The 22,560-nt window shown below is 38.4% G+C and overlaps 1 protein-coding gene across 2 annotated transcripts; it reads left to right on the top strand.

Annotated features, from left to right (window-relative positions):
• Positions 1-358: 358 nt before the first annotated feature.
• Positions 359-21,921, top strand: grap2a (GRB2 related adaptor protein 2a). Of its 2 annotated transcripts, XM_072369229.1 has the most exons (8): positions 359-584; positions 10,481-10,642; positions 10,731-10,822; positions 11,129-11,248; positions 15,513-15,699; positions 19,943-20,035; positions 20,399-20,515; positions 21,038-21,914. In XM_072369229.1, the coding sequence occupies exons 2-8, from the start codon at positions 10,565-10,567 to the stop codon at positions 21,215-21,217; spliced, it is 867 nt and encodes a 288-aa protein (XP_072225330.1). In that variant the 5' UTR covers positions 359-584; positions 10,481-10,564; the 3' UTR covers positions 21,218-21,914. The 2 variants fall into 2 exon arrangements, with proteins under 2 accessions (XP_072225330.1, XP_072225331.1); XM_072369230.1 differs by lacking the exon at positions 19,943-20,035 and having other exon boundaries at positions 21,038-21,921.
• The last annotated feature ends 639 nt before the right edge of the window (positions 21,922-22,560 follow it).

Below are 22,560 nucleotides of genomic sequence, written 5' to 3'. Positions count from 1 at the left end.
ATTTAATTTTCTTTCCTTGGGATCGAAGCTGGAATGGTGGGTTGGGAGGTTATTTTCAATGCTTTTATTTTTACACTTCTTTTTTGCTTTGAATATTTTTGAGCATAAATACATCTGTGAACGGTTGATATGTCAGAATATAATGGAATAAAGATGCTCCTCAAAATATCAATCGCCTATAAATCACTATAGTGATATCCCAATGCAGTTCAAACAGAGTTTGTAACATCTAAACGCCACATTTAGGAAAACTGTAGAGGGTGCTGTGCAGAGCTTTTAATTTTGACAACACAGACGGAAGTTAGCTATTTTAATTTGGACATAGGCGGTTCTCTTCATGCATCAGCGTGTAAGACCGCAGGCTGCATGAAGACGAGACTTTAGTCATCTGCAGGCTCCTCTCGGCTTCTTCCAGTCACCGCCTCACCGGATCGTCATCCTTCACTTCAAACCTGGACACTGACTCCATTTACAAACATTTCTGAGTCCCAAATATGCGACTGCGGTCACACTGCGGAGGGAGAAGCTGTCGGGCTTAAAGTAAACTTAATTTACGTCCAGCTGAAGCCCAGAGAGGAGGAAAGGTGAGTTGAGCAATATTGATTTAAGAGAAGAAGCAACACAAAACGCCCGCGTAAGAATGACTGATTTTAGGACCAGTTGACTTCTCTTCCTCTTTCTCTTTTTTTGTCGTTTCTCACTTCTCTGTCCCTAATCTCTACACAGCACATTATCGTAATACTGAGTGGTTGTTATAATGAATATATTGGCTATTTTAACTTGAATTAAGCTCTTGTAGAAAACTCTCCTGCGCAAATGCGCATCCTCAAAAGTTCAAATGAAGGTATTTTCACAGATTTCATCTTAAGGCTGCACCTCAATCAGAGCTCCGATATCCTGCAGTTATTGTTTATCGCAGCTGTAAAACAGCTCAAACGTTAATCCGCTGATGTGTTCATTTGGTTACATGATCGTTTATTTGCTGTTTGGATTGGCTCGTTTGGTCCGCGGCTGCCTGCTTTTATGCCCCTCACTTGTGGAAGTGGTTGTTGGTGAAATAGAAAGTGGTTAACGCAGGTCAAAACGAACAGATCAAGACATTAATCGGTGTGGTATTTCGCCGGTGTTCTTCTGAACCAGTGGCACGTCTGCCAGCAGAGCGTTTGGTGTGGTCATCTGCGGTGCCCGAGCAGCGCGCGCCCATGCACACGCACACACATCTGCACCCTGTGGTGGAGACAGCAATGCGGGCTGGGTCGTCCATCGTCAGCCTCAAACTCACTATCAGACTAAATATTTTCTCCAGTAACCATTAAACACGTCAAAGCTCGTTTTAAGGATTTACCAGCTGGTGTAGTTAGTTGACCTGTAGCTGGAAATGAAAAGAGACTCAGTTTGTGGGCCAGAGTAGTGCTTGACTGGGCCTTTTTTTTTTTCAAGTAATTTTATCTCCATTTTTAGTTTGCTTTTTCTGCACTTTTTTAAAATTGACATTAAATATTAACGTATCCTGCAGATGAATTAGTAATAATTCATCACAAAGAGTTGCTTGTGTTGCAGAATAGTTCTTTTCTAATGTCTGTAGAGATCTTGATTGCATATCTGTCTCTACTTTTCGTTTGGAACCAAGTGCTTTTCCTGCACTGTTTATTCGATAGTTGATGCCGGTGAAACTACTGGAGCTCTTTCTTAAGTAAAATACTGCTTAGATAGATGTGATGTGCGCAAATTATTTAGGAGATATTTTGCTGTTTGTCCTTTTTCGAGTATCTTTTTACATGCTTGATTATCAGTGCAGATCTTTTTTGATAGATGCCATTTTTGGGGATATTTGAAAGAAATCCTAATTACTGATTAATGTGGCTGTTATTTTATCTGTTGATGGCTAAAACGTTTGAACATAGTCCCTCCAGTATTTAATTTGCCATCACTGAAGAGAAAGGAAGGCGGCAGCTGAGGAGAACATTTTTTCTGTGTGTGTGTTTTTACATGAAAATGATCACATAATGATTAATTTTTGCTTAGAGATGCAACTGTAGGAACTGTGCTGTTGTGAAATGTCAGAAAGTCCCTCTTTGAATGTCACACTTTGGCCAACTAAAAGTCCAAATCTCAGACTACAAAGAAAACATTTAGGAAACTAAAAGCAGTAGATTTTTTAACATTTTTGCCAATAAAATGACAAAAACGTGCATTTTGTCTGCAACTAATGATTTTTGTCAGTGCCACCTCAGCTGCCAGTTATCCATGCTGCCATCCCTCCACCTATTCTGCCGTATCATGTCCTAACTGTTGTTTTCTTTTGATAATATCGTCCAGAAAAAGCCCATCAGTCCTAGCTGATGCCTCTGAATGTGACAATTGTCTAACCAACATACTGAAGTATCGCAGTAGCCTGAAAATCTTTGAAATGCTTTCACTTAATAAAAAGATATCAGTAACAGCAGGTGTCAAACATGCTGAAGTCGTGCATCTGCATGGGTCTCTGCACACAAGGCAGCTAATGATGCAGGTGCATCAGCATGAGGCAGAAAAAGCCACTGCAACGAAAGTTCACGCAACACTACAAGCAACGCTTCATACAGCTGAAACTATAACATGCAGCCTGTTGTTTCTGGCTCTGAAAAATACTGATAAGAGCGGCAGCAATTCCGTGGTTTCTTGATCAAACAAAACTGTCTGAAAGTGACTGGTTGGGCAAAGAGGACAGTGGGACATTTTTATATTCGTTGATCATCTAACTGTAAAATATTCTTTATTTATTCTTAAGTTTTTAGACATTTGTAGACTAAAACAACTGACACTGATGGAGAAAATAGATAAATATTCATGGTGCAGCTTGACCTCACTTTATCTTATTTAAAACAGACACATTTTGAATCAAAGTCTTACACAATTAGGCTGAGTTTTAAAGCTAGAAACACAGGAAACCCTTTTGTTTGTGTCTTTCTGCTGATACGCTGACCAGCTCCATAAAAGAGAAAGACGACAGGACATCAGACGTGATAAAGCTGCACAATGATAATCATAACACAGGATTCTGAGGACCTCCTGAATCAAACTGGAGACCCAGGACTTCTACCACAGAAAATCAGAATGGTCTCAACTTAGAAAACCTTAAATGGCAGAACAGTTTGACTGATTGCTGTCTGCATCCATAATTGCAAAATAGCAATTTATTACTTGGCACAGAGAGTCTTTGTTCACATTCACGTTCAGATTAGATCAGAGACAAAACTCTGAGGTCACACATTAACAGTGTGATGTACCAAAATTGACCCAGACTTTCCTTCAATTGGCTTCTGCTGTAAAAACACTTAACATCTGTTGAGTTTGGAGACTCTTATCAGTGCACACTTTACAGTAAATGCTCCATTAAATGACACATTTGCATGATGTCATGCTCCAAGAACTGCCCCAGACTTTACTAGACAGCTGACAGGTAAGAGACCACAAGAAGTTAGAGGCAAATATAGGGGATGCTTGTGTTCTCACATCCCAACCATTTCAGAACTGTAATGCTATATGAAAAACGAATCCTATAAAATCACCTCCTCTTTGATATTATTGGGCTATTTTTCTCATCTAAGTTAAAACTGAGACGTGCCCACAGTCATTCTATGATTAGGTTTGGATCTCAGTCCACAACAGTAGGATCAATGGGAGCTGTTGGAATCTAAAAATTTCTCCTCGACAAACAGCGGGTGGCGATCATTCGTCTCTCAGGTGCTGTTAAACCACAGCAGAAGAAGATGATGCCCATTGAAGGAGCAGCCGTCAAACCCTGAGCTATGAAAACCGACACTATCACAGTGATGTGAAACGGTTTTGTTCGTCGCATTGAGCTGTTTTATGCAGGTGTATCGAGATGATTGTAACGCTCAAATAACTGTGATTAGCTTATTATGTAATAATCCTGAGATTCTCGGTTATTTGTGCTTCAACCAATATATTTTTCAACTGTCTTACTACATACAACATTCAGCTGCTCAGCATGTTGGCGTCATAGGTGTAAGGCTGTGGGAACGCATAAGAATGGCACAAAAAAATAAAGCTAAGTCAAAGTTGTTGTGCAGTTAAGGCGGTTAATTATCTCACAACAACTACATGCAGTGAGTAACATACAAGAAAAATCATCGACTTTGTAACCTGTCAGAAGCTGTCGGGGGTGCTTTTTAATACAGTGTTTTTTAAATAGTTTGATGAATCTGATATTTCCCATCATGTCTTTGTTGGATTGAGCACTGTTGTCGCTACTTGTATGCACAAGCAATTTGTGACGTGATGTTTTCTGAGCACATTTTAAAAAGAAAAATGATTATTGATGCCACATTTTGGCCAACTGCTTGTCCAAGTCACAGATTATAAAGGAAACTACCAAATCTTTCCATTTTAGAAGCTCAAAGCAGGAGATTCCTACAACAAACAGTAGGTGTCACTACTGAAAAGAAAGACTCCGCTACACGGCGGGAATACCGTCATGGGTTTTTGATCGGTCGTACCCATGCTTGCAGAGATGGACCTACCAGTCGGGCTGCACCCAGCAGGTTACAAAAACGACACCACAGCGCCTGGCGTGCCCGGTATCATGGCGTTAACTTTGGCACATGCCACTGTTCCCATAGTGCCTGAACAGAAGTTTGATAATAGTTATTTTTGTGATGATTAAAACTTTTAGAGCCTCATGCTTGGAAGCTGTTACACTTCTTGACCTGAACTGCATCTGCTCATTTAGATGGAATAAGCAGTAATATACTGACGTGTGACAGCGGTGAGTGTCCTCAACCCACACTGGTATGGTTAATTAGTGTGCACAGAGTGGCTATGGGATGCTCCTTTGGCAGTCTCAAAGATTTTCTATTTGATGGCATTGAAGAGTCATATTGATCCTTTGACGGTCTTGGTTACATCCTGTAATTACGTGGACAATAAGAGCTGATTAGCATCTCCAGCCGGCCTGAGTTTGTTTTTACTGGAAGTCTCTGTCGCCCACTGCCTCGTGCAGGTTCAGGATGTGGGATTAAACATCGAAGTGAATTTCCCAGTGGAATGCCATGCTTTGCTTTCCTTAGCAAGGCAACCTTTAACGAATTGGCATATTATGAATACTATTATAACTGGACTTGTATTGAACTTGTTTACATTTTCTTTAAAGTGATTTGAAATGTATTTTTCTTGTGAACTCGTGCTGTGTGAATAAGCAGAATTGAATTGAATTAATTCTAATTTCACATATATTTCTATTACATAACATTCCTCAAAAAATATCCATTTAAATCAGAAGTTGTAATGCAAAAAAAAAGCCACTTTAAATTCATGAGACATGAACCAGGTTTTTTGGAAAACAGATTTATCCCATTATTCTTAACAAAAATAATACAATAAAATGTATTATTATGCTGCTTTTTATGGTTGCCCAGTGGCTTCAACATAATGCAAACCCAGCTTTTGGACATTTTTTGTAAATATATTGATATCCACGGACCGCTGCAGCCACAATCGGCCTCACTATTTGCTGAGCTGTTGTGCACGAAGTTATCCTTCATACAGAAAGCAACAAAGGCGCGATCAGAGGGAATTCAGCAGTTTTTCTTTTCAGCAAAAGTCCAGATGAGAGTCTCTTCTCTTCTTGAGAAATGCATAATCAGTTTTCTGGTGCATCATGTTCACCATCAGAGTTTTTATGGTTGCTTCCTTCATGCTTCCTCCACGTTGTATTTGCTTAACCACAAGCGGGAACTTGCCTAATCGTTGAAATTAATCAAAAATAAAATATTGAACTCAAGGTTTAACGCTGCAAGTTACAGTGCATCCTTTCATTCTGTCAGTGTAAAGAAGTTCCATCATATTCATTTGATTAATGGGAATTATGGCAAACATACATCGAGAAAATTTAACTGCAGCCCCACAAAAAGAGCGATTGCTACTCTGGATGGTCCACATTTACACAACATAATGAGAGTAGTATTTATTCATTTTGCTACTCTGTTCTGATAAACTAGCACCCAGTTCTGCAGTTTGCAGTGCACATGTATACCCCGATCCTCACAAAACCAAGTTTAACGCCTGCTAACAGCTGCCATTTGTTTCAGACCTTTTCTATCTGTATGTGTCAATGTGTGTGTTTGTTCTGCTTGGCTAGCTTTGCATACTCTCATACAGGATGACATGTTCTGGCTTAATTATATAATTTATATTGGAGATATTTTCATATACTTACATAGGCTGACGAGGCAAAGACATAATCAAAGGCATCTGCTGTCCTTCATGAAATTATATCTAGTTCAGCCTGTACATCTGAGATGGTAAATCATTAGCTAATCAAAACCGTGTTCTTTTCAATTTATGGGAGCTGTTGTGGAACTGCTGTGCATGTTCTCATTCACAGAATTTGTACAGAATCCAGTTGCACCGTCTCCTCTAACATATGTGACTTTTATTATTTTAAAGATGTGTTTTCTACTCTTCTTTCAAGCTTTGAACTCTAAATTGTGTCAGAAATATACCTAAAGGAGCATGAAAGTCACCTTTAACCCCTTCCCATTATGGGAAGATACCTACAAATTGCATAAACCAAAGTCGATTGAGCCCTGTTTAGAACCACATGGAGTAAATGCTTGATTTTGATCTTTTTTTTTTTTATAGCAAACGCACATTTTCTCATCTCCTAAACTGTCAGAATCTCTACTAGGTGTGTTATTGTGATTAAGTTACACTCTCACACAAAATAAAAGTTTTTTTTTTTACATCCTACTTTTTGTTAAGAGATGACTGTAGATGTGACCTATTAGAAAAAAAGACAAAATCACACCACAGTCTGATGTATTTTCCAAGAATTAATATTGTCCATTAAAGCCTGAGGACATGACATGGGAGCTTCTGCAGGCTCATGAAAGGAGTAAATCCAAAGTTAAAGACCTTTTATTCTGAAATCTCCGCATCAAGAATGTTTACATGAAAACTAAACTTATAGGAAAGTGTCTTTTTAGATGAGTTGCCTCTGTTTTGTGGCTTCCATTTGTTTGTTTGTGTTTGTACCCACTGTGGTCACTATATTGTAAAATTTTTCACATCAAATGAGTCGCAAAACTCTCAGCTTTCCCACAGTACGTCACACGGAGATCCACTTGTGCACAGCACCTGAGTATGAAGCGATATCTTATAGAAAACAACGGGCTGTTTGTCTTTTAGGGGTCTCAAAGTTAGATATGTGAATATTTTGTTCAAACTCGGTGTCAGTTTGCGTAATCAATGGATAGATGCCCTCCTTGGCTCAGGTCAGATTCTGGATGGCTCATTCTGGGTCTTTAACATTTTCAAGTGATTTCAAAGACAGTTTTCCAGTCCAAATGAAATCTGGAAGAATCCCACGAGGGTTGTGGCGTGCACTGTTGTCCCTTCCAAACAGGAAGCAGGGGAAGCTGAGAGTCCACATAGTGATGAGGCAGAAAAACTTCCGGTTCAATAGGATCGTATGAAAGGAGGAGCAGCTATGACACAGAACATAAAATCACTAATGTCTCTGCTGCTTTCTCTTTATTGCTGTTTTCCAACATTGCACCTAAAATTGTTGTTGAGAATGCCCACCAGGTGCAAGCTGTGCAATGATCTCAGAAAAAAAATCGACTTGTGGTCTTACAAATGTTGACCCAAAACGCTGTGATATGTCACAGATGCGAGAGGGTGTTTTTCAAGTTTTTTCAGAGTTGTCTGGTGTCTAGGAGGCATTGGATATCTGAAACCAGTTCTGTGTTTTCTTGGTGTTATGCTTGTGGTTGTTGTCTTATTGAAATCTAAACCTTTACTGCAACCTGTGATCCTCTGAAAAAGGTTTTCTCTCAGGATCTCTTTCTCTTCATCCAGACTGATATCAACAAAAAGATTGTAGTGCCACTCATCAATACTCTGCTTCTCATTTGTATGTCATTTGATTAGAAAAATGCCTCCAGGATTTGAAAGCCAGCAGTGACAGAACAGTTTTTGGCACTTTCTATCTATTTAGCAAAGTGTTTATTCGGCTCTTAAGATTCTTGGATCTGTTTAGGCACCCTCTGCTTTTTACAGCTCTGCTCCTCATGTTCTTGAGCTCAAAGAAGAAACTTGTAAACTTGCAAAGCCACACCTGCACAAATGCAGCAACAGCAAAGCCTTTTTTTTTTTTTTTCTCTCACGATAAGCCTACCACATCCTCCACTCAATCACCACAACCCGAATGAAGCCTCTATTCAAGTTTGTGGGAAAATGTAACGGCCACGATGCAGTAACTGCTGTCAGGGGATTCAGATCCCTCAATTCCACCTTTGATGCATGTAGCAGAGCTTTTAACTGGAGAATTACATTTAATCTAATGACGTTGTGACCGGCTTGACATGATGTTCGTTTATCTGTAAATTTCATTCAAATAGAGAAATGGTATGTGTGTCTCTTCCTATTTCAAAAATACATTACAATTGAAGTTTTCCAGTTCCTTTTATGGTCCGCATGTTGCTGCCGCACCCTCTCATTCCTGCTGTGAATTATCAGGAAGTGAGATTTTAACAGTTGAGTGGATTAACACAAAACCCACTTATTTAACTAATAACCAAACTGAAATGAATAATGCAGTAATTATTATCCATTTTCTTGGTTTACAAATTGTTTGAGCAGTTTAGAGATAGTGGCAAAAGTGATATGTGGAACAAGCTCTTTGTATGTTCTAAACGTACAGTATTAAAGTCTACTCAGATTTGTAAATGACCCAAACCTGATATAAGCCTTTATCTGAAGGGCTAATTTTCCACTTGGAATTAAAAGATGATCTGCAAACGTATTGTGAAGAAGCAGAAACGGTTTACTCACAATTTGTTTTAAAACCAAACTACTTGTGGCCCTGATCCCACATTCTTTTTAGCTGTTCATTACAATAACACATTTTTTACAGTAAAGCAGGTAAACAAAAACAGGGCTTGTTCTTTTATTGCAAGATATGATTTATCTACCCACAATTTCAGCATTTAATTAAGTTTGCCTGTCTGGATGACAGTCAATGGTTTTTAAACAAATTTTCAAAATGAATGCTTGTCTACTTCTACAAAGTTAGATGTTATGGGTTCGGTGGCATATCTTTCTTATTTAAAAAACACAACCTGTTTGATATACGATGAAAATTATATTGTACAGTGCAGAGATTTGTTTTGGGTATTAATACTGTTTCTTTTGGGTACAACAACAAACAGCCACTGTGATAATTTAACTAGGACTTTACCACAAAAGTGAGATGAGTCAAGTCTAAGAAGGGGAGGAATAAACAGAATGTGTGCTTGGTTCATTTATTTTAGAAATTTAACATTAAAGGCAGATTTACCTTTTGTTACATCAAACATTTGACTATAAAGTATCTTTTGTAGGGGAAAGGTAGTTCGATATAAAAAGAATAGCTGTGATAATTAAATTAATTGTGTAATCAAGCCTTGATAGTGTGTTACTGCAGTGGACAAACAGACCTTTGAAAATCAAACATATGCTTACCTCTCTGTGTTAGCATTAGCTGCCAGACTAGCATAACTATCATTAGCTTGTTAGTGTGGTAGCTAACATTTAAAATAAAAGCATGGAAGATATACAATGTTTAAAGGAAAATTATTGTAAAGTCTCTATTTGTAAAATTTCTTGTGAACACATTTGATTATACACATGTGATATTCTTTGGTGGTGTGGTGGTTAGCACCGTCACCTCACAGCAAGAGGGTTCCAGGTTCAATCCCCTCCTGGGGCCCTTCTGTGTGGAGTTTGCATGTTCTCCCCGTGTATGCGTGGGTTCTCTCCAGGTACTCCGGCTTCCTCCCACTGTCCAAAAACATGCATGTTAGGTTAATTGGTGAAGCTAAATTGTTCGTAGGAGTGAGCGTGAGCGTGCATGGTTGTTTGTCTCTATGTGGCCCTGTGATGGACTGGCAACCTGTCCAGGGTGTACCCCACCTTTTGCCCAATGACTGCTGGGATAGGCTCCAGCCCACCCGCTACCCGACCGACGGATTGACGGTATAGAAAATGGATGGATGGATATCCACTAAGTTATTTAAGCTTTTGTTTCTTTTTTGCTAAATAATGTTTTGTTTGCCAGATAAATTTCACAACTCCATGCAAGTAAACAAGTAAACAAAGACAAACTAGCTTTTGACAAATATGTCGGATAACTGTGAATAAATGTATTTGTGTATTTTCTTGCGCGTCTCTATTTGGATGTTGCCAATGCATTAACGTTGTGATAAAGTCTTAAAAGTACATTTTGCACAGCTTTTATATCTTGTGATCTCAACATAAAGCGAAGCTTTTCAGTCTTAAAAAAAAAAAAGGTTTTATTCATCAGATGGAAACGTTTCTCTGCTATCAGAAAACAGGTTTTAACTGACATGGTTTTACAGACCGAGATGCTTGAGCATAAATCTACCCTTTTGAACTTTTTATGTTAAACATCTTGTATTTCTCTTCCATCCTGCAGAGAAGCGCTTGTTGTGGACCTCATCTGATCGCTCTAATCCCCTTTTTTTTTTTTAAAACTCATTTGACACTTGAGCTGCTCACAATGGAAGCCAGAGGAAAGTATGATTTTTCTGCGACAGCGGATGATGAACTCAGCTTCAGAAAGGGTGATATACTAAAGGTGAGTGCATTATTACATCGTGAAATCATTCACTTCAATCATACTACTGTATGACTCCTCTTTTTTTCCTGTCTCCATTTCTGGACAGATTATAAGCCTCGAAGATGATTGGTGTAAGTCTGAGATGAATGGACAGGAAGGATATGTACCAAAAAACTACATTGACATGCAGACTCCAGGGTAAGAAACAGCTATAGTAAAGTCAAATGAAAGCATACATGCTTTAAATACTGCTGGTGCAGATGGTGAAACAGACATTTTGCAACATGAGCGCAGACAAAGCTAAACAATAAAATGGTGTAAATGAGAAAAAGAGCTTTTTTTTTTAAAAAAAAAAAAAGCAATGTTGGTGCCTCTGTCTGTTTGGGTGAGAAACAGGGAAGTTTCATGCTACCGTTTTTTTTTTGTTTTTTTTTTTGTAACACTGCCTGTCACGTGTGTGTAGAGTATGTTTACACAAGATAATGAAGAAGTTTCTCTGTTCAGGTGGTTTCGGGAGAACTCCAGTCGTAGCGCTGCAGAGGAGCTCCTGAGGCACAAAGATGTGGGAGACTTTGTGATCCGCGGATGCCAAAGCTCTCCTGGAGACTTTTCCATCTCTGTCAAGTAGGTGAAACGGTTTTCAGGAAACTGTGGTGTTGCCGTGACAATGTCAAAGGTGGCTTCTAGTTCACCAGTTATGAGGGAGTCATCTTATGTGATGGGAAAGGGCTCTATGTTCACCAGCTCTTTACAATGCATAATAACAACATGAAGTACATGTTCCCCATCTCTCCATTTGCCTAATTTGCCCTGAGCTATTGTGAGGAAGCTGGCATAGTGGTTCACCAGCCGTGCCTATTGTTTTAAGCTTTATTTTGTTAGATTACATGTTAGGTTTTTAACTCTGTTTGAAGCAATGACTGTATATAAAAGATGGACATAGCCACCATGATATGCGCTTGGTTTATGCTTCTTTGTTAGACTGATACTTCTGTGCATCAGTTTAACCCTAAATGATTATCAGGTGGTGGAGTTTTTATGCTTTTGCTTCAAATGATATTGACTGAAAACATTTTTAATGTTACTAATTTTAACTGAAATTACTTCAACACTGTAGAGAGGGCTTCTGTCAGATGAGATAACATCTGTAACTGATTAAACTATACCTGGACTGGTAGAATACTGGTTGTTGATACAGTTATATCTTATAATTCTGATTAGATTTTAACAAAGCAAGCAGACTCATCACAGTTGATGTTTTCTGTGTTGCTGCAGTGTGGAGCATTTTCTAGGAAGTACACGTCAGGCTACAGGGAAGCTATGGCACCGTCTATATGCCTGACATTCAAGTGTAAACTAAACTTTTGCTGTTGCCATCATGGGTGTATGCTGCCAAGAGTGACCTGTGAGGATGCCTTTTTAGCAAGAATCCACCTGCAAGCCCAAAGCATGAAGGGATTGTGTTCTGAATGTTTAAACAAACAAAAAACAAAACAATAAAATGACCAAAAAGCCCCAAACTATCATAAATTTCATAGGTTTTGCTTCCTCATTGCAAAAGTGTGATATTTTCAAATCTTCAGAGGCTTCTATTGGACCGTAGACATAGATTAATTTTAGATAAACAGATAAACCACATAATAAAATAACAAAACGAAAGTGTAAAAACAAAAATACAAAAAGGTTGATGAAATTAAACCAGCTTACATTCATAGTTTAATGATCAATTACTCAAACCGAGCTGAACAATACATATTTGTAGTTATTTTTTGTACTTTAAATGTAAGATTCTCACAACTGTTATTGCATAGTTACTTAAACGCGGTGTGCTTCGACACGGCGGTCATACCAGCACATAAGAGTGATCAAAGAAAGAAAGGATCTGCCCTACAACTGTTAGCCAAACGTCCACTGGGTCAAACACCTGTCACTCAAAGCAGTGTTGCCACACAACCACAATGATCTTTTCCAGATCCAGAATCACTCCACTTTACATTTGTGCATAGAAGACTCTTTAAAACATGGATCTATATATTCTTTGACCATGACAGTAAGTCATGTAAATCATTTTAAATCGGCTTTTTTTATAGCCTCTATAGCTCCTCGGTTAAGATATGTTCAAGCTGAATTCGGCAGCTATGATCACGAGTTGGAAATTTGTTGACTGTCATTGGGGCTGGCATCCAATCTAGTGGATATTTTTGTATGTGCGTGTCTGTGTGTATGCAGGAAAGGACTTAAGCAGTTGATGCTTAGTTTCAGGCATCATGTCGGCTCTATCTATTGTTTCCTTCAAACTTGGATTAGAATTTTCTGGAATGAACTTTCTGTGAAAAACTTCCTCCTTCTTCCTATTTTGGTAAAGACTCAACCAGAAATAAGAATTGGTTCCAGTTAATGTGTAACTTGTGGCTTTTTTTTACACATAACATCACAGTGCAGTCACCGAGTCAACAGAAAAATCTGATGGTTGAAAAACTGAGGATGCCCCACCAAGGATTCCTTGTTCTATGGTCATTTTTAGAGAATTCTTTCAAGCCACGGCTGAGTTAACAAGAATTTATTCCCCATAACTCTGAAAATACAGAAAGTTGCCCTCCAAACCAAGCAGGAAAAGTTGAGTTCATAAAACAACAAACAATTTAAATGATGAAGAACCAACAGAGTTGAATTATATCTTACTTAGTTTTGTCTGTTTATGAAGTGTGAATAAAGTCTGTTAAATGCTTAGTTGAAATATTTCCCCTAGACGCCCATCGGTTTACAGTATGTTGTTTTAAAAGAAGAAATATACTCTGACTCATCATCTCACCCTTTCAGCTTCCCCCATGAACTGCAAACTGCATGATTTGTATTTACAGCCAAAGGCAGCTGCAGAGTAAACTGCACAAAGGCATAAAGTCAGTTTACTTTAACATGGTGGCTGTTTGTCAGACCACCAGCTCAGCGTACTCTCAGGAGACGTGTCCACTCGTCTCATGAGTTGGCTGTAAATAATAAAAGTGATCATGCTCTAATCACAAGACCTTACAGAGTCTGTATTTATGCAAACTGTTCCCACGGAAAAGATTTGTTCTTATGTTTTGTTTTGTTTTCAAGGTCAGAATTGTCTGATTTCTTTAATACTAATACTTTAATACTCCTGAAAATGTGATTTGTACATGAGTCCTTTTCTTTGTTAACAATCTGACTGAAAGGAAACAAAGACAGTCACCTACACTGACATTTTCAAAACTGCTATTTCAGTGTCTGTCTGAGGATGCAGATGAGTTACTTGACAGCTTTCTTAACTAGTACAGAATTTGTGTCCAAAACGTGACCCTTAAACTGATGTGGTGTCTTGTTGCTTGCACCATAACTGCACACATTAGCAGTTGCGCTTTTCGGATTATTTGTGCATTTGTACATGCTGTATCATTACAGTATGTGTCCCGTAAACTGTGATGTTGTAGTTTTGTACGTTGACCAGCAGAGGACAATCCAGCTGTGGAAACAGCTGAAGCCTCAGGGAAGGAAACAGGATGTCTGAAAAAGAGGCTCTAAATTTGCATGCAAAGGAAAGTTAACAACAACCACTGATCCACTGACCACAGTAAATGGATTGAAATGAATCTCATATCAACAAAGACTGCCCAGTGGGCCTCAAGTCCACTCCATTTCTGGCCTGATTTGATTAGTGACAAATGTAATATGAATTCTACTGAAATAGAAAGTAAACCAAGATGAACCTGCATCATCTCAAAATATGGCTTAAAAAAAATCATTATTGTAGAATATTTTCACCAACCTAGATGGGCTGTTTAGTGTCTCTGTTCTGTATCAACGCTTCTTTTACTTTGCATTGTGGATGAGGGTCAGATGTTAGCTGGTCATAATGCCTTTAGAGTGATATTAACGAGTAAATTCTGTTAACTTTATTATTTGGGTGTTGATGGATGGCTTAATCCTGATCCCCAGGTTCACAAGTCAAATGTTTTACCAGTGTTCTAAAACTGAGGGGGCTTTGAATCTCTGTGTACAACCAGAATGTCAAAAGGAGTCGAAGTCACCTTAATTTCGTTGACTAATCCCTCTTTGAAGTTTTTCCTCATGTACCTCATTTCACGTAGAAATGAGACACATATAAATATTAGGAGACCTAATTTCTGGACAGATGTTAACATCTGTGGTCCAATGATTCTTTGGAAGGTTGCTAAGATCAGATTTAAGATGATGTGCACTCCCAATCCCTCAACTAACAGCGACAACCATGTTCAATGTTTTGCCCCTCAGGGGTCATGTCTGGATCAAACAGTATCGATTAATTCCTTCATTTATTCCATATCGGCTGTACCGTATCCAGGATAGAGGGGGTGCTGGGGTCTATCCCAGCTACCACCCTGGACAGGTCAAACTTATATTTACACATTTTTTAAACTTAGTGAAAATATAGGAATTGTTTAAAGAAAAAGTTTAAATCACCGTCATCCTGGAAGTGACTTGCTTTTAGTTGTGAGTTCTCTGAACATCTGGCAACTGGAATGACGCTTGGTGACCATACGAAGTGAAACTCCCCATAAAAAACAGGCTCTTACATGCAAAATCCCATTAGTTTCTTCCTGGTGAAAAAGCATTTCAAACCCACTGCCAGGTTTTAAACTGTTTCTGGCTTCTCCTCGTTCATTAAACTGTGGTTGTTTTTTAAAAACAGACTTCCTCAGAAAGGAAGCTGGACCTGATCCAACACTCCAGATTTAAAATAAAAACAAATAACCTGGAAATGGCTGAGAACTCGCATGAATAGGCCTCTTCATTTAATTTTTTCTAATTTCAATGCAGTTATTAGTAGATGCATGTTCTGTGTGAGCAGCAGATCGTGAAGTTTCTCTGACTCTTCGTCTTACCTCAGGCATGAAGGTGACGTCCAGCACTTCAAAGTGATGAGGGACAACAAAGGCCAGTACTTCCTGTGGTCTGAGAAGTTCACCTCTCTGAACAAGCTGGTGGAGTTCTACAAAGCCAACTCCATCTCTAAAACCAGACAGATCTTCCTCAACGATGGCAGCTCGGACAGCAGGAACCCCCCCATGGCCCAGGTAGAATAATGCACTTTTGGTTTATTTAATTTCTTAATAAGAAGAAAACCATTTATGAATGACTATGCCATGAAATAAGAGAACACTTTAAGGCTTTATTGACTTATCTACCAGGTATTCTCTCTACAATCTGAAGTCAGACAAGAAAAAAGCAAGAAATCCTCTGAATTAAGAATCTGAAACCAGCAACATTTTGATACACACTCACATAAAGATAATTTTGTTTAAAGTTTCACTTTTATTACAATAAAGGGGCTCCTCTAATTTAGAACTATTTACATTTTTAAAATTGTGAACTATTAGTATCAGTTTATGTAATTGGCAGCAGGGATTTTGTATAAACGTCTGCTGGAATTGTGTCCTTTGAAGGCAAGGCAAGTTTATTTGTAGAGCACAATTCAACGACAAGGTGATTCAAAGTGCTTTACAGAGACATTAAAACAGAAGAAATAAAAAGCATGATTTAAAATTGAAGGAGTAAGAATTGAGAGTATGAATCCTTGAGAGAATAAAAGCCATAGTTTTTATGACGATTACTCTTTAAATCTGCTTAAATGTTCTTTTGTGATACTGTTAGATAACCACCAAATTTACTGATGAAATAAATCGATCATTTACTTAATGAAATGCCAGGAAATAATAAACAATGTGTGACCAAAAGTTCAAAGCCTCAGGACATTTATTGTAGATCAAAGAAAGAAAGTATTTAAACAATTAATCAAATGTAATAATAGTTGTAGATGAATGTGTTGTCAGCTAATAATTTCAGTACTTAACCACATTTTTAAACCTTTATTTTACTCTAAAACACTCTGCTTCCTCTCGTTGACTCCACATGTAGCTTGATAATTACTTCTGCACACAGAAGTCTGATCACATTATGTGTTCTGTGGTTTAATCCATCTTCTTTAAACTCAGCACAGGTGTCTCATTTAAAGAAACAACCCAACAAAAAAAGCTTCTCTTATCCCACGCTGCAAGCAGACTTTTATTTGGGAGTTTAAGTGAAACTTTTGTTACCATCGTCAGAGATCTTGCAGAATAAATGCTGTATCGGTGCAGCTCTTCTAGTTTCAGACACCTTCAAAGATCTTGAAATGAGGAAGTAGCGAGCAGCTGCAGAACAGTCTCTCAATTCACCCAAATGATCCGAAACTACCGGTGATGACGGGCGAAGTGACAGATCAGTAGTGCTCGAATAGGAACTGAAACCTGAACCTATTTAAATGAACAAATATCAAAGTGACATGAAGAGCAACATGTGGGAGAGGAGTAATGTAGATTTTTACATGTTTCTGTATGTTTTTGGTAGAAAATAAGCATAAAAAAACACCCAAAAAAGTCCAGATTTCCCATAAATTTGACCACAGTTTTTTCATACTTCTATTTCCCACCTGCACTGCCTCTCACCAACATATTGTTTCTTTGTTCATTAGTCGTTTGATTTCTTTATCTATCTTTATTCACTTTGATTTATCTGCTTATGGTTGTGTTTCTGCACCAAAATACCACAGCAAATTCTTACCTACTTGAATAAAGTGAAGTGCGCTGACAGCTAAAACACCAATGGAAGGTACAGAAAATGTTGTCCTATATTGATAAAAACTGCCAGTGAATGATTATCAGTCTGATCTTTAGTTTATGAGATTCTCAAGTTTTTTTTCAAGTTTGATAATAATGAAGTGCATCGTATTGATAAAAAGAAAGAACATTTTAATTGGAAATGACAGATTTTGCAGTTATTTTCGCCAAATCCTGTCAACTTCTCAAGTATATCTGAGCTCTTTTGAGCTCTTGTGTGGTATTTTGTATTCATGAGGGCTTTTCTTGGAATTTGAGCTGCTCTTCTAATGATAATGACTTTTTTTACGATCAAGATCTTGATCTTATGATAATTGGCTCATTTCTCATCTCTTTTTTCCCTTTTACTAACTGTTTGTTTCTCTTTACTTAACACGATCCTTTCTCATAATCGTTGAATTAATAATTGTTTTGCGTTTTCTAAAATCGGGTGTTTCTGTGAATATTTACTAAAGGCTTAAAGTCTTTCTCTAGGAATTGATTACACTTATGGATACTGAACTTTTGTCATTACAGTTAGTTTTTTTGGGGGTTTTTTATGCCTCCATTCCTAAAAATAGTTTGGACATAAGTTAACATCAGACTTAACTTAACAGAGAGAATAACCCAGAGCTTAGTTTCTGAATAAGAAGCTACTGGAACACAACGGGGGCCTTGTTTTGACAGATTAACACTTGTTTTAACTGCGGAAATCCATTTTTGAGAAGCTTTGTTTCACAGTATTGTGGCGAGTTGTCACATCGTCAGCTCCGCCACCTCTCCTCACTGCTTATATGTCTGCATCTGTTGATTCGACTCAATATTTGTAGCTGTGTGGCATGGAAAATATACTCTGCTCTAGAGTTATGGCACCCCATGTGTCTATATTAATGGCAGAGAAGGGATACACTGATAAGAGGAGACACATAATGAGCTGTGTATAATTTATAAACATACATGCACACAAATTTGCAGGAAATGGTCCAGAAAGAGGGAAGTGAAACAGTGGTAGAGACTCTCTCAATGATATGAGCAGCTACTTGGTCATATTCAAATGCACAGAGCTAATAATGTGATGCTAAATGCTGCCATTTGATAAACCTTGGTTCAGGCTGCCACCTATGAAAATAAAGCCTAACCTGCAGGCGTTATGGGTTTGGTTTCTCAGGTTTTGTTGAATCTGTGATATGGAGACTGTCATTAGTGCACTACAGTTCAAACGTGGAAATAAGTAGTTGTTGTGTTGACTGCTTGTTTTACTCTAAAAAAAATTACAACAAGAACATGTTGGAAATGTTTGCATTTTTATTTGAAATAAATGGACTGTTCAACATCTTTTTTTAGTTCTTGATGAAGTTACACTTAATTCCACCGAATTTGTTCTGACGCTTTGGGATTCCCCAGCACTTAAATTTTTTTTAGGATTACCATGACTCGAGTCACTGTGACTCATACATAGACATCCATTCTAACATTAAAGGCACTTCTTTTACACAAGAAATCCCTCTGATTCATACACATTTTCAATTCCAAAAAAAGTTGGTACACTGTGTGAAATCTAAATAAAAACAGAATGTAATGATTTGTAATTCTCATAAACCCGTATTTACTGTAGAAACAATATCAAATATTGACATTGTATTTTTGGTAGCAACGTGTTGCAACTGATTGGGTCAATTGGCAACAAGTCAGTAACATAGTTGGGTATAAAAATGCCTGATTTTCTGGCCCTCAGGCAGCACTGCATTAAAAACGGACACGATTCTCTCATGGAAATCACTGCATGAGCTCTGGAATACTTCAAGAAATCATTGTCTGTGAACATAGGTCACCGTACCATCCACAAATGCAGGTTAAAACTCTATCATACAAAGAAGAGGCTGTATGAGAGGTATATACAGGTTTTAGAGCAACATATGCTCCCATCCAGATGATATTTTTTTCAGGAAACGCCTTTCAGCAAGGGATTTCAGCAAGACAATGATAAACCACATACTGCATCTATTATAACAGCATGGCTTCACTGTAGAAGAGTTTCACCAACTGAAAACATTAAATATAACAAGGAGACCCAGGATTGTTGAGCAGCTAGAATCCTTTATTAGACAAGAAGATTCAACATTCCTCTCCCAAACGTCCAGCAGCTGGTCTCCTCAGCTCCCAGATGTTTACAGACTGTTGTTAAAAGCCGAGGGGAGGCTACACAGTGGTGAACATGGACCCGTTCCAACTTTTTTGGGTTGTGTGAGACGTGTTGCTGCCATCAAATGCACGATAAGCCCATATTTTTCATGAAATGGTAAAATGTCTCACTTTCAAAGTCCTATTCTGAATAAAATATTGGTTTATGAGCTTTGCAGATCGGTGCATTCAGTTAGATAATTTTAGGGGATGAAGGGAATACGACGCATTTTTTTGGCTTGTTTGTTTACTGTGTAACGAGGAGACACAATTTCAATATTTCCCCTTTAGGTTCAATCACCGTTTCGGTTTAATAGGACTTCTTAGTTTTTCTCTCACGAGAAAAACCACACAGTCAAACTTAACATGAAAATCATTAGATTTTTTTCTGAACACATAGATAGAGACGAGAGTTGTCTGGTTGGTTTGTTACTCATATCCCCTGATGTACATATATCAGCTGCGCTTCATTATCTGTTTCCTGTCTGCATCCTTCCTGCAGGTAAAGAGGGGAAGTTTGCCTGAACAGCATAGCTCAGCTGCACCCGTCACTGCGTCGCAGCGCAGATCTTCAGACCAGACTCACAGCCAGATGGTACACATTACTGTCTTTGTTGTATTTTTGTCTGAGACAGACAGATCTTGATCTCAGAAATAAGTAAATGTTTTATAAATACAGTCTTAAAGGCTTTGTTCATGAATGCTTACTGTCAAAACAGCAAAGTTCTTGTAGGCACAGTCCTAATTCTGCCTCTTGGCCAGATCCCTTAGTTTTACAGGGAAAAGGTGCCCCATCTCTTTTATAAAAAAGAAGTGGTCATTTAGCCATTCAAATGGGCCCCAAAAGTCCAATTGAACTGTTAAATCCTAGATCCACACAAGACATGGGGCCCTTTTATTATTTCTTCTTAAGGCTGTTATAGCAATATGAATAGGTATGCTACATCTTGTCTCCCAGGCCAGAAGACCTGGTTTGGAGGAGCGAGCTTCCACCATCGGCCACACAGGCAGAAGCAGCCCCATCAGCTCTGCTCATCCTTCCCGCCGCACATCTGAGATCATGCCTGTGCCTCAGGTCAGCCTGCTCTCCTTTAATAATGATAACCTACAGGAAGGTGGTTAACATAGTCAACAACCAGCCGCATAATCTCAGAGGCATGTCAGCACACTGACGTTAGTATTTAGTTTGAATTCGTTAGTTTAAATCTGTGACTGTTTTGGAAGATCAACAGAAAACGATGGTAAAACTGATAATGTGGCACTCGATTAATTTCAGAGGGGTATTAAAACTTTTAATATGTCAGACTCCTAATGCAAAGTGCCGCAATCAAGCTGTGGATCTTGTAGCACTGTCAGCTTTGACGTCCTTCCTTCCAGCTGCTTATAAACCAGACACAGCAGATGTTGCTCGCCAGTGACACATTGAAAAATATAAAAGTGCCTCTGGGAGATCATAGAACTGTTGGGGATGAATTCATGGTTCCCAGATATGTGAATTATCACGGAGGAAGGCTGGCATGTAAAAGGTGGTTACTCTGAAGGGGATATTTAAATCCTGTCCCTTTTTAAGCATTGATCTGTGTTTGTTCTCCCACAGAGGGCCTCCACGGTGCAGGTGAAGGCGCTGTACGACTTCGCCGCGGAGGAGAACGACGAGCTCGGCTTCTGTGCCGGTGACATCATCGAGGTGCTAGATCACTCTGACCCGTCATGGTGGAGAGGGAGGCTGAGGGGGAATAGCGGGTTATTTCCTGCAAACTACACAATGAAGCTGTGAGGGAACACCCCGGCGATGCCTTTACTGTGCCTGCACACATTCACACACTTGATCTGCAGATGCTCCAGCGCTCGATGCGTTTCTGGAAGGAAACGCCACGCAGGCTTCTAATCAGCACTGCAGAGGACTTTGTCATTGTGTTCACACATGCACCGCCACCCAGCATGTTTTTGTTCATGTTTTATTGAACATTTATATACAGAGGAGCAGAGACCCACATCCAGGAACTTCACAGGGGAATGTTTTCACATTCATTTACCAAATGCTTGTTGTCCAGGCTGCTGATTTACCAATTCTTTCTGCTCATGTTAAAAAAACTAGCAGATGTCTAGCCTTTTTGCAGCTTTCTGACATGCAAATAAAAAAAAATTCGTTTTTTTTTTTTTTTTTTTTTTGTCACTATCTCATGTTTAAAACCAGCGGTGATAGATTTCTGGGTAAATTCTCTGAAAGAAAACTTGCTTCCGTTTATATTTGGTTTGTTCACCTTCGTCACACTTGACTCGTGATGCTCCTTGATATTCGTTTTGTGTGCTGGAAAAGAAACTCGCCCCTTCTTCAGATTCAAGGTTATAATGTTTGTACATTGTAAAAAAAGGTAAAATCATCAGGGCAGCATCAATTGCTTCTCTAAGATCATTGCTGACGTCTTTCCTCCTTGGCATTATGTTAACACACACCTGAATAGTCCAAAGTGACAAAACCTCTGCTATTATAGAGGTGCTCGCACTTACTGATGATCAGTTCATTTGATTACTTTCCCTCTTAATTCCTATGGAAGCAGTAAGGGTGGACACACTGCTTCTGCATTTTGTCTTAGTTTTTGTTCACTAAATAATGACACGGTGGGACATGTGCTGTTGTTCTTCTCAGGTTGTACTTATCTAATTGGAGGACCTTGTAAGAAATACTTTGTCCTTATGGTCAAATCTTTGATTTGAAGGTGGGTCTTCTTTCTTTTTCAATTGGTATTGTGTGGTTGTTGTTTTTTTTTTTTTTTTAAATGGTGTATTTTTTTTTGCTAGTTTGTATATTTTGTAGTTTTGCTCATCTTCATAAAATCAGCAAAAACTAAAACATAAGTAAGGAAAGCTGGCCTTCAAAATAAAAGCTGCACACACGCCTGCTGTTGATCAACTTGCATCTTGAGTCGGGTGGTACTGCACATAATAGTTCAAAATTTAGGTTCTTCCTCTGCTTAATTGTTTGGTTTATTTTTTTTGTTTATTATTAAACTTTTGTTTTAATCTCAATAAAAAAGTAAAACAAATTAATTTTTACCCCGTTTTCATGTTTTATTATAACAGCACAAATGGAGATTCATGAAAAAAAGTTTTATGCAG

The sequence above is a fragment of the Leuresthes tenuis genome, unplaced genomic scaffold, assembly GCF_036924035.1.
Source record: "Leuresthes tenuis unplaced genomic scaffold, fLeuTen1.0.hap1 SCAF_17, whole genome shotgun sequence".
In the NCBI taxonomy this organism is placed as follows: domain Eukaryota; kingdom Metazoa; phylum Chordata; class Actinopteri; order Atheriniformes; family Atherinopsidae; genus Leuresthes; species Leuresthes tenuis.
This window is presented reverse-complemented; position numbering and strand designations above follow the sequence as displayed.